This window comes from Lepus europaeus, chromosome 2 (assembly GCF_033115175.1).
Source record: "Lepus europaeus isolate LE1 chromosome 2, mLepTim1.pri, whole genome shotgun sequence".
Lineage (NCBI taxonomy): Eukaryota > Metazoa > Chordata > Mammalia > Lagomorpha > Leporidae > Lepus > Lepus europaeus.
In genome coordinates, this window is record NC_084828.1 from 155,531,888 (window position 1) to 155,547,002 (window position 15,115).

At 44.1% G+C, this 15,115-nt stretch overlaps 2 protein-coding genes across 2 annotated transcripts in view; one reads left to right on the forward strand and one right to left on the reverse strand.

Annotated features, from left to right (window-relative positions):
- Nucleotides 1–1,265, reverse strand: part of EFHB (EF-hand domain family member B) — a 65,345-nt gene extending 64,080 nt beyond the window's left edge. Inside the window, exon 1 of the mRNA XM_062215173.1 lies at nucleotides 354–1,265. Within this exon, the coding sequence (XP_062071157.1) occupies nucleotides 354–1,265 (912 nt within the window). The remainder of the gene's footprint in view (nucleotides 1–353) is intronic.
- Nucleotides 1,266–8,082: 6,817 nt separating this feature from the next.
- Nucleotides 8,083–15,115, forward strand: part of RAB5A (RAB5A, member RAS oncogene family) — a 33,192-nt gene continuing 26,159 nt past the window's right edge. The window contains exons 1-2 of the mRNA XM_062215184.1: nucleotides 8,083–8,392; nucleotides 12,339–12,592. Coding sequence (XP_062071168.1) covers nucleotides 12,430–12,592 — 163 coding nt within the window. The 5' untranslated portion in view covers nucleotides 8,083–8,392; nucleotides 12,339–12,429. The remainder of the gene's footprint in view (nucleotides 8,393–12,338; nucleotides 12,593–15,115) is intronic.

The following is a 15,115-nucleotide window of genomic DNA, read 5'->3' on the forward strand; positions in this document are numbered from 1 at the left end:
AGAAATGTTTCCATCTAGTATTAATATTAGGATACAACTTATATTCCCATATGTCTTAACATGCGAGAAATTTGAGAAAATGAAGATTCAGGGATTTAATGAATGTGAAAAGGGAAAGTCAGGAAGAACCATTGGTGTGTACAGAAAACAAAATTGACATCTAGGAGGGGGCAGAGAATCCAAGGTGGTCAAGGTAACATCTGAAAAGAGTTCAGTGGGGTAAGGGATAGTAGAATCCCGATAAAATATTTGAGAGGTTTTTTTTTTCTCCACAAACCCAAACAAGTCTCTCTTTTATCCTCTTAATCAAGATGTTATTTATATAGTTGTTAGAAAGTATTAGAAAAACTTACACTTGGCCAGCAAGGCGTCCGATCAAAAAATTTCCCGTAGTATATGGGCCTGATGCGATCTGGAGGTTCCACTCCCGGCTCAATGTTCTCAGCCTCCTTTTTCTCTTCAGGTTGCTGTACAAGGTGGCATTGGGGAGGTTCTATCACCAAGCCCATTTGGGGCTCGGTATTCTCAGTTTCACCTGGTTCCTCTGCTTGCGGTAGCCCAATATCAACCTCCACAGGAGGCTTCATCTCCGTGCTGGGTTCCATTATAACACAAGTAGACTCTTTTTCCAGTTCTTGTCTCTGTTCCATACCCAAAGCAGGCTGCTTTCCCACTAAGGCGTCAATCCCTTCAGAGCCACTAGCCACAGAACCTCTCCTGCTATTTATAGCTTGTGGACCTCCACACACTGTGCCCTGTGGAGGCTGTGCTATCTTTCCATGAGGATACCCTGCCAGAAGACTCTCATTCCCTAACCCCACTCTTCCTGGTAACACACCCAGAGAAAGTTTTGAATCCTGTGAGGCTGAGACCCTATCGACCCCTAAATTACCCCTCTCCATAGGGATCCTAGAAATATTCTGTCTTTCTAATTCCATTTCAAACCTCCTACTTAGTGGAGATTTTGTTTCTGGTAATGCCATCCTCTCATAGTTAGAACTAACCTCAGGGATCTCCCCACAGCGGGAATCTTTTCCTAATCCTACAGTGAGTCCCGACTGCAAGGGAGAGTTTTTTCCCCTGAAGACCCTCCGGTTTCTTAAGTCATCCTTTCCTTCATTTTGAAGTCCAACCTCCTCGCCAAGAGATTTCCCTCCAGGCACCTTTATTTCTCCAAGAGCACTCGTCTCTAAGGGAAAAGCTGTATCTGGCTCCAAGGAAGTTCTCAACACCTTGGGGGTCCCTACTCTCACAAAAGAGCACATCTCCACTCTGACTCCCTGCCCACAGCTTCCTGCTTGCCTCTCAGCACCTAGTGGAGTTCACAGTGGGAAAGCCTAAGGAGTGTGTTTACCCGGTTGCCTGGGAAACAGGGGCGGGGCCTGGCGTGCAATTCCTCCTGGCGCAGGTCCCCGCCCATCTCCCCCACTCCCCTGTTTCGTTACTAGTTATTGGGGGCAAGAGAACGTTAGTAATGTGACTTTCGGCACTAGAGCAAAAAATTTCCACCGTTCTTTGGTTCCCCAAGCAACGCGGTCCTGTCAGGATAGCTAAGCCATTGGCTTCTTCCTGGTCATTGGCCTTTTAATTTTACCGGTGATCAGGGCACAAATAAACTTTCTGGTGGAGACCACTTCCTTCAGGTACCTTCTCTGTTCAAGTACCTTCACACTGCATGTAGTTATTTTAGTTCTCAAGAACTACTTTATGTTCTAGAAAGTTATTATACTTCACAGAAGTGGTATAGAAACATCTTAAAGTCCTTGAGAACATCTAAAAGATTAATAACTAAGCTTTCATGCACACTTAAAGTGAATAAAGTTTCAGATATATTACACGATAATACATCCTGTGTTTTAAAAATCTTGTGACAAATTTGTTTTATTTAAATGGAGTTTTCTTTAAACTGAGGTTACATTTCTATCATATTTTAATGAAAGTATATTTGATAATTATTTGTCATGCTCTACACGTAGGGATGTGGGACACCTCACTTAGAATTTGGGATTTACAGGATCCCAGTCTCTATAAAAACATCATAAAATCCTGTATTTAGGAGCCAGCGCTGTGGCATAGTAGGCTAAGCCTCTACCTGTGGCGCCAGTATCCCATATGGATACCGATTCCTGTCCTGGCTGCTCCACTTCTACTCCAGCTCTCTGCTTATGCCTGGGAAAGCAATGGAAGACGGCACAAGTGTTTGGGTCCCTGCACCCACGTGGGAGACCCAGAAGAAGCTCCTGGCTCCTAGCTTTGGCCTGGCCCAGCCCTGGCTGTGGTGGCCATTTGGGGAGTGAGCCAGTGGATAGAAGATCTTTCTCTCTGTCTCTCTCTCTCTCTATCTCTGTAACTCTACCTCTCAAATAAATAATCCTATAATTTAAATGTATATAGTATTTCACATTTATAAAAACTGTAATTTTCTAGGTCATGAATATATTCTTGTTTTTTAAATGACTTGACTGTATAATTCAGGATGTTTGCATAAGGGCTCATTTAATTCACACATCCTACAAAATGTGTCAGTGCTGAGAATACAATGGAAAATTACTAACTCCCTAACTTATAGAATTTATATTTTAGTAAGGATAGATAGCCATTCAGTGAACCAATCAATAAATCATTTCAGGCGGTGTGATATGGTCAGAAAAAAAAAAAAAACAGGATGTTTTGATATGGAGACCACTTTGGAATTAGTGTCTTAAGTGTCCCTTCCATAGGTGACATTTGAGCTGAGACCTGAATGATGCTCTCAGAAGACACAGCTTTTTAAATTAACCATAAGGAGCTCAAGGGTACAGTCTTTTTCCCACTGCCTTGGCAACATGACTAATGTTAGAGTTATCACTTGCTTTGTCTCCATTTAAAAAAAAAAAAAACTGTCTTCATGTAGTCCCAGTTAAAAGTAAATATAATCATTTATTGTCATCTATGCAAATTCATTCTTCATCTACACAAGGGAGAAGAGATTTCCAAGAAAAGACAGAGGATAAGGGGTGTTTGTGGGTGGTAACTTAGGCAATGGAACCTGTGACTGGGTGTTTGGGCAACATATTTGAAGGCAATGTAATCACTAAGGGAAGAGATTAAATCTTTATGACTTTCTTTAGGCCTATCCATTTTGTTGCTCCCTTTTGTCTTTTTTAAGATTTATTTTTATTTACTTGAAAGGCAGAGTTTACAGACAGAGAGGGAGACAGGGAAAGATATCTTCCATCTGCTGGTTCATTCCCCAAAATGGACAACGGCCAGAGCTGGGCTTGTCCGAAGCAAGGTGCCAGAAGCTTGGTCCAGGTGTCCCACACGAGTGCAGGGGCCAAGCACCGCTTTTCCAAATGCATTATCAGGGAGCTGGATTGGAAGTGTAGCAGCCAAGACTTGAACTAGTGCCCATATGGGATGCCGGCATCACAGATGGCAGCTTTACTTGACATGACACAATGTTGGCCCCTTTGTTGCTCCCTTAACAAGTTGTATTAATTGGTAGGATTCCACATTTGACAATGAAATATATACAATTGTTAGTCCCTCTCAGATATTTGGGGTTAGGAAAGAAATCATGGGCATAATCTAAGTGGAAATATAACAGTAAAGCTTTACTGTGGCTTTTCATCTTTCTTTTTCATTTATTTGAAGGCAGAGAGACAGAGACACACAGAAAGAGGTTTTCCATCCATTTGGTTCACATCCCATTTGCCCACAATATCCAGGGTAGGTCAAGCCAAAGCCAGGAGCCCAGAACTTAATCCAGGTCTCCCACACTGATGGCAGGGACCCAAGTACTTGAGCCTTCACCTGCTGCCTCCCAGGGGATGCATCAGAAAGCTAGACTGGAAACAGAGTCAGGACTCAAACACAGGCACTCTAAAAAGGGATGTGGGCATTCCTTAGGTGTTTCAACCTCTGTGCCAAATGCCTACCCCAGGGGATTTTCAGTTTCTCAAAAACTATCACAGGATCTTTAAGAATGACAGCCACTGAGGCATTACCCTACAGGGCAAATATAACTAACCTGTAAAATACTGTGGGAAATATTTCATGAAGGAGATTAAACAAAAGCAAAATGAAAGACCTGGAGTTGTAGCACAGCTAATTAAATGCCACCTGTGATGCGTGACTCCCTCAACCCATATGAGTGCTAGTTTGAGTTCTAGCTCCTCCACTTCAGATCCAGCTCCCTGTTAATGTACCTGGGAAGGTAACAGAAGTTGGCCCAAGTAGTTGGACCCCTACCACACATGTGGGAGACCCAGATGGAGTTCCAGGCTCCTAGCTTTGGCCTGGCTCAGCCCTGGCTGTCAGGCCACTTGAGGAATGAACCAGTAGATGCAAGATCTTGTCTCCCTTGTTCTCTCTGTTACTCTTTCAAATAAATAATAAATGTTTTTATTTTTTGTAAAAAAAAAAAGGCAAAATGAGGGATGGGCATTTAGCCTAGTGGTAAGAATATAGCATCCTATATTATGGTACCTGGGTTCAATCCCCAGCTTCATCTCCTGACTCCAGCTTCCTCCTAATGCAGGTGCTTGATGCCTCAAGTAATTGGGTTCTTTCCACCCACACTGGAGTCTTAGATTGTGTTCCCAGTTCCCAGTGCCAGCTGAGTATTCGGGGGAAAGATCCAATGGATGAGAGTCCTCTCTCTACCTCTCAAATAAATATTAAAAAAGAAAAAACAAGTAGAAAAAGTGAAGATGGAAGGACAGAGTTCACAGCAATTTATAAATTCTAGTACTCCATGTGTTGTGTTGCCTTCTTATGTAAAATGTTCACAATTCTCAATATAATTAAACTCACAAACACTTTGGTTCCCGAGCATATCTACGAAAGGTCTTCTGTGAGGAACTGAAATGATGACTGATGGCCTCAGTCCTTACAAGCTGTATGATCCTAAGCGGAATGAAAGGCTGAGGAAAATCCAGGCATTCTGTATATAAAATAAAGCAGGTTTAGGAACACCATTATAGGGTAAAGCAAAGGACTGTGAAACTAGAGAAAAAAAGACCAAATCCAGCAGAAATATCCTCAGACTGTCCAAAGGAGCTGGCATGTTGGTAAAGGTGATACCAGAAGTGATATCAGTAATGTCATTCAAGGAAGAGAGAATAAAATGATCAAACTTGCCAAGCTGGGAACATGCAGGCAATATATACAGAGTAGAGATATGGTCAGAGGACAAAGCAAGAGTTTGGGGAAAACAAGAAAATGGAAACAGAATGAAAGAAACATGAGTTGGAATTAGCGTTGAAGAACTTTAGACTCAATTTAGCAAATAATGAGAAACCACCAAATATTTTTGAGTAGCTGAGTGACCATCTAATTGTAAAGAGTAGATTGAAAAGGAAGGAATATGCATTCACTCTGCTTCTAAGAATGCTTTGGAGGCCGGCGCCGTGGCTTAACAGGCTAATCCTCCGCCTTGCGGCACCGGCACCCCGGGTTCTAGTCCCAGTTGGGGCACCGGACTCTATTCCTGGTTGCCCCTCTTCCAGGCCAGCTCTCTGCTATGGCCCAGGAAGGCAGTGGAGGATGGCCCAAGTGCTTGGGCCCTGCACCCCATGGGAGACCAGGAGAAGCACCTGGCTCCTGGCTTCGGATCAGCGAGATGCGCCATCCGCAGCGGCCATTGGAGGGTGAACCAACGGCAAAAAGGAAGACCTTCCTCTCTGTCTCTCTCACTATCCACTCTGCCTGTCAAAAAAATAAAATTAAATTTTAAAAAAAAAAGAATGCTTTGGGCTGGCGCTGTGTGCAGTGGGTTAACACCCTGGCCTGAAGCACCGGCATCCCATATGGGTGCCGGTTCTAGTTCCAGCTGCTCCTCTTCAGATCCAGCTATCTGCTATGGCCCGGGAAGGCAGCAGAGGATGGCCCAGGTCCTTGGGCCCCTGTACCCGCCTGGGATACCCAGAGGAAGCTCCTGGCTCCTGGCTTTGGATCAGCACAGTTTCCCCTGTTGCTGCCAGTTGGGGAGTGAACCATCGGATGGAAGACTCTCTCTCTCTCTCTGCCTCTCTTCTGCGTAACTCTTTCAAATAAATAAATAAATATTAAAAAAAAAAAAAGAATACTTCTATGGTCCAGGCATTTGAATTACTTCTCAAATTTGGGGATTTGAGGGTTTTTAGTAACAGAATGGCCAGTGCTTTATGGGGAAGAAAAGAAGAGCTGAAAATGATTCTGTAGTTCCAAGTCTGGGTGACAGAGGTTCTTAATGGCACTGAATAAACAAAGCAAACAGGCTTGCAGTGGAATAGGTTTGGCTTGGGACATGCTATTGACATGACAAAACCAATGTGACATATCCTATTTCCTGATTCTTTCTGGGATCGTCCTAGAGCTATGAAAAATATCAGAACAGGCCTTTCAGGATGCAGTGCCACAGATACCATTTACATATGCCATATTGTGCTCTTCTGGTAACTGGGGAGTTGATCTGAAAGACTAGCTAGTTAGTCAAGGGTTCAAATCATCTTCATTGCACAATGTTGACCAAGCACTCACAGGATACCTTAGCCCACATACACTCCAAAGACAATATTCATGCCTTCACAGCAGGACTGTAAGTTGTAAATTATAAATTGCAAAGTATCCCTTATTCTGGGGAAAAAAAAACAACAACCTTCCACCAAATTATCAATATCAAAAGAATTTTCAAGGGGAGAGGGGTTGGTTCTAGATGCTTTCCAGAAACTATCTATGATCTGGGATTTTACCAAAGCATGCTTAAGAGCAGAGAGTAACAAGCAGCTCAGGTTGTGGTCTTTCACTGGAACTTTGTATAATAACTGACCTTCTGGGGCCAGCATTGTATGTAGCACAGAGGGTTAAGGCACAGGCAGCAGGTTAAGCTGCCACTTGCAATGCTGAATTTCCTTTTGAACAGCTAGTCTGAAATCCAGGCTGCTCCACTTCCAATCCTTATTCACTAATGCAGGGGATGACGGCCCAAGTACTTTAGCCCCTGATACTCTCTTGGGAGACCAGGAAGGAGCTGAAGCCTCTTGGCAGCATAGGCCAGGCCCTGCCATTGCAGCCACTTGGGAAGTGAGCCAGTGGATGGAAGAAATATTCTGTTACTCTGCCTTTTGAATAAACACATCTTAAAAAAAAATTCCCAGTCTTGTACAAGTTACACAATCTCTGTGCTTCGAATGCGATACCTGTAAAGCAGGCACGCCTCATTCATTAATTCCAAAGCTATGCCTGGAGATTCTTAGCTGCCTGGCCATGTGCCAGGTTCACAGGGGTGAAGACCAGTTTGGGAAGTTAGTGTGAATGTGCCCACACGACGATTAACAAGCTGGTTTCACAAAGACTTGTACCTACTGTAAAACGTTTAGTACTGTAACTCCCAAAGGGAAATCTAAACAACAGTTTTGCTTAACATGTACCCTTCCGCACGCCCTACCAAAAGCTGGTAAACTCTTCAGACGTGCAAACTGTTTTAACGCTTTGCCACTAAAGATGGCTTTAGGACGCAGAAGGCCCCAGCTTCCTGCCGGCGACTACAAACGACTTACCTTCCTTTACAGACACACCTGGCCCCAGGGACACAGTAGGGGTGTCTCCTGTTACAGCTTCCCTCAAAAAACCCCCTTAGGCCAAGTCACCGGGATTGGGGTGTTGCGGGGCGGGATGGAGGGGACTGTGAGCTCACACTTACAAAGGGCTAGGCGCAACAGACTCCAGTGCCTTAGGTCTTACCCCAAAGCGGGGCAGCACGAGAGACCCCACCCAACCCCCCCGTCACCGGAGCCCAGAGGCCTCCGCCCAGATGACAAAAGAGCTGCGAGGGCGGGGCCGCGCGCAACCGGCGCGGCGCAGACACAACAAGGCCGTGAAACCCGCCTCAGCGCAGAACCACGTGACAGCCCGCCGCGCCCCGCCCCCTCCCCGGTTGGGCTGGGTGCGCCTCGAGAGGGGCGGGGAAGCGGATGGGGCGGGACGGACTGGCGCCGACCGGAAGTGACGAAGCGGCGTCTCTCGCTGCGCGCAGCGACGTGGCGGCGGGGCCGGCGCCCGGCTGCGGAAGTGGCTCCCGCGTTGGGACTTGAGTGTTTGTGTTTTGGTTCTTGAAGGAGCCGGCGGCCGGCCTGAGGGGAGGAGGCAGAGGAGGGAGGAGGAGGAGGAGGAGGAGGAAGAATTCGTCGGAACTCGAGCGCCGGCGGCGGAGGAGGAGAAAGGAAAGAGAAAGGCGGAGCGCGGAGAGGCGGAGACGGAGCCCGGCAGGGGCGGCACCACGGCTCCAGCCCCGCACGGTCCGGTGTGAGGCGAGCGACGCGAGGAGACGCCGCCGTCGCCGCCACAGCCTCCGCTTCGCTCCCGTCCTTCGGGCCACGCCTGCCGCCCGCGAGCTGCGGCGCCGCGGCTCGGCGTGCCGCAGTCCCAGGTAACCAGACCGGCCTTCCGCTGTGCAGAGCGGGTCTGCAGCTGGGCTTAGCCGCGGTCTCCATCCTGCCCGCGGCTGTGCGGGCGGCGGCGCCCCCAGCACGTCCTCCCCGGCTGGTGCCCGTCTCCGGGACCACAGAGCTACCACACCCGGGCCTGTCGGCCTGCCAGCCCTGGTGACTCATGCCGCCAGGGGTTCTGGTGGAGACCGCGACTTGGGGACTGGGTGAGGGAGCCGACGGGTGTCACCCTCTTCCCTTCTCAAGATGGCGCCGCGGAAAGAGTACCGGAGGCCGTGGTTCCGCCCGGCCTCTCCAGGCAGCCCGGGGGTCCCAGGGAGAGCCGTGCAGGTTTAAGGGAGGAGGGTGGCGGGACGGCCCAGGGCCCTGGCTGGTACTGTTTGTTCGGGCGATCCGGAGTCGGCTCTCAGCTGCTCAGGTGTTGCAAGCAGGGAGCGGGGCCTAGGGCAGGTGTGGGTCTGGGGAGCTCCGCCTACCTTCGAAAGATGGGTAATGGAAGGGCTAGGAGGCTCAGCCAGACAACCGCTCTGGAGACTGGCATGTGGAGAGCCGCAGCTTTAAGGAAATTAAAGGTAACTGGGCTGCCGTACAGCTAGCTCCCTTGGTGGGTAAACCAGGAGACGTGCCCTGATGCTGTCTTCCCTGGAAACTGGTCAGCCCCCCGAGACTTTCAGACTTCTTAAGCTCCTAGCATCCTAGTTCACGTATTTGATTTTTTTTGGCCTGGCTTAAGTGGAATCAAACTGTTACACTACTCCGGGAATATTCTGGACTCCTCAGAAACTTTGTTCTTTTCACTGTCGAATGCAGATAGTTGGAACACTTAAGGTTGTTGTAAGCAAAGTACTTGGCAACCATGCCAGGCACAAAATGAGTACCCAGTGATTTTTTGATCAAAGAGGACCTAAAAAGAGCAAAAGAGCACTACAGAACACTAGTTATTTCCAAGTTTAAAAATGCATACAATGCAAAGTCCTTGTTTGGCAAAACAAGGGAGAATTCTCAGTAAGTGTGAATACGAGTAAATGCACGCAGTTTTTACCTTACGCTGTTTTTGATTTTTTTCCTGTTAGAGATCCTTGTAGCATAAAGATTCAGTGGCTTCAAAACTTAGAAGGCAAATGTAAATCACAATCTTTCTTGACTTTTTTATGGGTGTCTGATGTTTTCCCTAAATTTTCAGAAGTACTGTAGAAATTCAGACCATGGTATCCTTGATAAGTGATCTGCAGTTTTGTAGATAAGAGACTGTTGGGAAGTGTTTCAACTATGTCCCTGAAAGCGAATTGGTGCGTTTTCAGCCTATACGACATTCTATTGGTGTTTGACATGTAACCAAAGGGCCACTTTAGTTGTCCATTCAAACCCTGCTGTATGATAGGTACTGTATTAGAGATTATATATATATATATTGTATCGCGTGATTAACTGGCAACTATGCAAATTATGTAGTTTGAAAATTAAAAAATTGGCCCAGACAGAAATTGGTGCTACCAGGATTGGACTCCCAAGTTTACTGTGTTTGGGACAGTATGGGGAAGTAGTTTTATTTGTACCTTATGGTGTTGTTCGTTTGTTTTTAAGATTTATTTATTTGAAAGAGTTACACAGAGAGAGGAGAGGAGAGATCGAGAGAGGTCTTCCATCCGCTCGTCTACTCCCCAGATGGCTGCAATAGCCTAAGCTGCGTTGACTCAAAGCGGGGAGCCAGGAGCTTCTTCCTGATCTCCCATGAGGGTGCAGGGGCCCAAGGACTTGGGCCATCTTCTACTGGTTTCCCAGTTCATGGCAGAGAGCTGATTCAGAAGTGGAGCAGCCTGGACTCGAACCAGCGCCTATATGAGATGCCGGCACTGCAGGCAGCAGCTTTATCCTCTATGCCACAGTGCCAGCCTCTGTACCTTATGTTTGGAAGCAGCTTAAACATCATTTCATCTGTAAATATATCAGCATGTGCTGTTAAAACAAAGACGCTTCAAAGCTGGAGTTTTGGATAAAGCCAAGAAGTGATCTTAATTGCTTGGAATTAAGAGATCAATATATTAGTGAATTGTCAATAATATGTCTCATAAAAACTAAAATTTTACAGGGAAGGCAAATTTCTTATATGAGGTAACTCAGTGAAGTATAGCTACATTTTTAGAGAGGAAATCATATTTGGTATATTTTATTAGTAAGCATATAATCATTTTTATTGAAGATGTGAGTAGGTTGAAAAGTGCTCTTCAAATATTTGCTAATTCCTTTGAAATTGAAAATTAGCACATTTGGGGGCCTTGGTTGTGGTTGTGATGTAGCAGGTAAGCTGCCACCTGCAGTGCCAGCATCCCATATGGGTGCCTGTTCAATTCCTGGCTGCTGTACTTCCCATCCAGCTCCCTGCTGGGAAAGCTGGTAGGATGGCTCAAGTATTTGGGCCCCTGTACCCACGTGGGAGACCTGGAAGAAGCTTTTCTGGCTCCTGGCTTCAGTTGTGGCCATTTGAGGGAGTGAACCAGCGGGTGGAAGACCTGTCTCTGTCTCTCCCTCTCTCTAACTGAGCCTTTCAAATAAATCTTAAAAAAAGAAAAAGAAAAAAATGAGCACTTTTAGATACTGGTAAGAAAAGAATTTACCTTCAGGCTAGTTTTCTCCAAATGTGTTGTTTAATAGAAAATAATGGCATACATTGTAATCCCAAAAACTACAAAAAAGGTAGTATCGGTAAATAAGTCACTAATAGTTGCACCACATTAGAGAATGCTATTAGCATTTCTGTGAATGGTATGTGAGGATAGTTTTACATCTTTCAGCCTCTACACATACAGCACTGGGCTCCTTAAAATGTTTTCCCTAAAATTACCATGATTGAAAAGCATGTAATAACAGATTTTCAAATAAGTATAAATTGTGGGAATCTAAGAGCTTTCTGTTTATTAATTTCCTACAATTTTTTTTTAAGATTTATTTATTTATTTGAAAGAGTTATACAGAGAGAAGGAGAGGCAGAGAGAGAGGTCTTCCACCCACTGGTTCACTCCCCAATGGCCAGAGCTGCACCAATCCGGAGCCAGGAGTCAGAAGATTCTTCCGGGTCTCCTACGTGAGTGCAGGGGCCAAAGGACTTGGGCCATCTTCCACTGTTTTCCCAAGCCAGAACAGAGAGCTGGATCAGAAGTGGAGCAGGCTGGGACTCAAACTGGTACCCATATGGGATGCTGGCACTACAGGCAGCAGTTTCACTTGCTACGTCATAGCACCGGCCCCCCCAAAAAAACAATTTTAACCCAAGTATTTAATCCTGAATTCTAGAGTCACCTCTCAGGTTGCCTTGCTTTGAGACTCATCTCTGTCTCAAATCTGTCACAGTAAGTATGTGACCTCAATCATGTTACTTCTCTATGCCTCTGTTTCCTCCTTTATAAAGACTGTAATAGTAACTAACTTTAAAAGGTTGTAGAGTGGCTGTGCTGAAGTACTAAAACACTACCTGGCACAAAGTTGAGGCTGTGGTAAAGGTTAGTTTAAAAAAAAAAAAAAAAAAACCTGAAGATTACAGACTGATTTTAGGCTCACATATTACAACTTTAAATTGTTACTTAAAAAAAGATAGTGAGAGGTGAATATTGTAGCCCATTGGTTAAGACACCTCTTGGGACGCTCCCATCTCATATCAGAAGGACTGAGTCTCTGGTCTGTTGCTGATCTAACTTCATGAAAATACACACCACAGGAGACAGCAAGTGATGCATAAGTACTTGGGTTCATGCCACCCATGTGAGAGACCCGGATGAAGTTCCAGGCTTTCCATCTTGGCCTGGTTTAGCCCTGACTATTAATAGCCAGCATTTGAGGGTGTGAACCAGTGGATGGCATTAATAGTCGTCATTAGATTTACTTTGGCTTACTGATTTGTATATTAATTACTGCATATTTGTTTCTTTACAGGTTTCTTTATCTCCAGAAAAAAAAATTGGCACCTTGCATCCTGGAAGTTAATTTAAGAGTCTGAAATTAGGGACTTCTTTTAAATTTGGACATGGCTAATCGAGGAGCAACAAGACCCAACGGGCCAAATACTGGAAATAAAATATGCCAGTTCAAACTAGTACTTCTGGGAGAGTCTGCTGTTGGCAAATCAAGCCTAGTGCTTCGTTTTGTGAAAGGCCAATTTCATGAATTTCAAGAGAGTACCATTGGGGGTGAGATTTTCTTTATTCCCTGCTTCGTTTGTTTGAATCATACATTGACACAAATATTTTGGTGTTCCAGTTGGGTGTCTGTGAATACCTATGTGGGCAGTACAGTCAAGAAAAGAGATATTTAGCTGATTTAAACTTTAAAGTATACCTTGGTTTTTGTTACAATGACATCCAGTTTACATTTTTATTTTTTTGTGACTAATGGTTGTATTTTAGCTGAAACACACATACACACATGAGTAGAGTCAGTGTCCAAGTAATGAGATTTGATTGGGTATGTATTTCTTGATCATAATTAGAAGCTTATCCAAATAAATGCATGTTTGTACTGTTAATTGGTTTTGGGATGAATAGTAAAAAATGTTAGCCTTATGTTCTAATTCTGTATAACTGAACTATTTATAATTATGCCAATTTATAAAATTAAGTTTAATTATACACTATCAGGATATATACAAATGACTGTTTCTAGGGTAAGGAAAAAGTGAGTAATTAATGGAAACAGACAATACAGGAAAGTGGAACCTGGAGAAAAAGATGGAAGAGGAAAAAGAACATTGCACACAGTTATGGTAGAAGGGCAATGAGGGGAAGAAAAGATAAAGACAAAAAGGACACAGTAAATTATTGTCAAGACTGGAAATCAAATAATTGAATCTAATCAAAGAAACAATATAGCAGGGGCAAGGGAATCTCTTTTCAACTTCAGTTTGATCTGTGAAATGAAGCTTTTGAATTTGATGTCGGGGAACCATTGGACTTCGTGATTCACAGTGTTTTACAAAGCATATGAAATTGAGCAGTACTATATTTTTTAAGGTATTTATGAATGTAAGTTTTTATAAAGGCAAACTTTCGAAATACAAGACAAATACATAACCATTGTTGTATGCCAACTTGGAACCCATCTTTTAGAAGCAAAACTTTATAATGTGCATTTGGCAGATGTTCTGAACCAAATGTGCTTGAATTTTACTTATAATCTCAGACCCTTCTAGTAGAATAAATTACAGAAGTCTTCCTTACTTTTTCCTATAAGGGAAACATGCTAGTAAGCGGTATGAATATTTCCAGTTTAATAGACTCAGCAGTATAATGGTGATCATCAGCTTTTCATTTGTATACCATGTTAGAGTATGTTTATTTTTTATTGTTTTACGCTTTTTGTAATTACTGAACATCATAAATGTCTGTATCATGGGCCTTTTGAGTCACAAGTGTTTTAAAGAATGTTAATGCACTTTATATTACACATCCTTTTTAGTGTCTTTTTATTACATCTGTTTCATAATGAAATAGTACCTCAAGAAATTTTGACCTTCTCCAGAAGTAACTTGGGCCAAATATATCTTACCTTAAACCATTTGTTTAAGGCAAAAACATATACAATCTGGGTTAAATGTCTGGGACAAATGGGTTTAGAACTTTCTGTTTGTTACCATTCTTCCCCTTCGCTGTGCATATTAACTCCTCTTTGAAATACATATTGTAGTTCAGAGGTTAATTCCTGAGACACTTAGCTTGAGACTAAGACTAGTATTTTCATTTTGTTTTGAATAATCCAGTTATCCCCTAAGTTTTTTTCCTAATGCACATCAAAAAGCATATTTAAAGGAGAAAACTAATCCCATATCAGTGCATTGTAAATATTCATCTGTTCTGATATGTGTATATATCTATATGTACACACACACACTCACGTGTATATGTAGTCTGTGTTTCCATTTAACACTATTTATTTGAAAGAGTGACAGAAAGAAATCTTCGATCTGTTGGTTCACTTTCCAAAAGCCAAAAACAGGCAGGGCTGAGCTAGGCCAAAGCCAGGAGCCAAGAATACCATCTGGGTTTCCCACATCAGTGGCAGGGATCCAAGAACTTGGGCCGTCATCCCTTGCCTTCCCAGGCATATTAGCAGGAAACTATATCCAAAGCAGAACAGCTGGTACTAGAAACAGTGTTCCAAGGTAGGATGCATTTATCCCAAGTGTAACTTAATCCACTGGTGCCCCACTCCCACTCCCATTTTATGCACTTTGCTAAACAGCTCTTTAGGAACTAGAGTAGATTATGATAATTTAAGCATTTCAAGATTTGAGTGGGGCCAGCACTGTGGCATAGCGGATAAAGCCGCCATCTGCAGTACCAGTGTCCCATATGGGTGCCCGTTCAAATCCCGGCTGATTCACTTCCAATCCAGCTCTCTGCTATGGCCTGGGAAAGCAGTAGAGGATGGCTCAAGTCCTTGGGCCCCTGTTGTACCCACCTGACAGACCTGGAAGAAGCTCCTGGCTTTGGATCGGCACAGCTCCAGCTGTTGTGGCCATCTGGGGAATGAACCAGTGGATGTAGGGTCTCTCTGCCTCTAAGTTTGAGCTATTTGAACTTAAGCCCAGTGTCCATAACTTGTAGGTGATTGGTGTTTGGTAGATGTTATCTAACAAATGGACCTGGCTAACTACTACGTTTCAGAATCTGATTTCTGTTGTTTTTGTTAGTCAGCTGTTTATATCTAGTAATGTT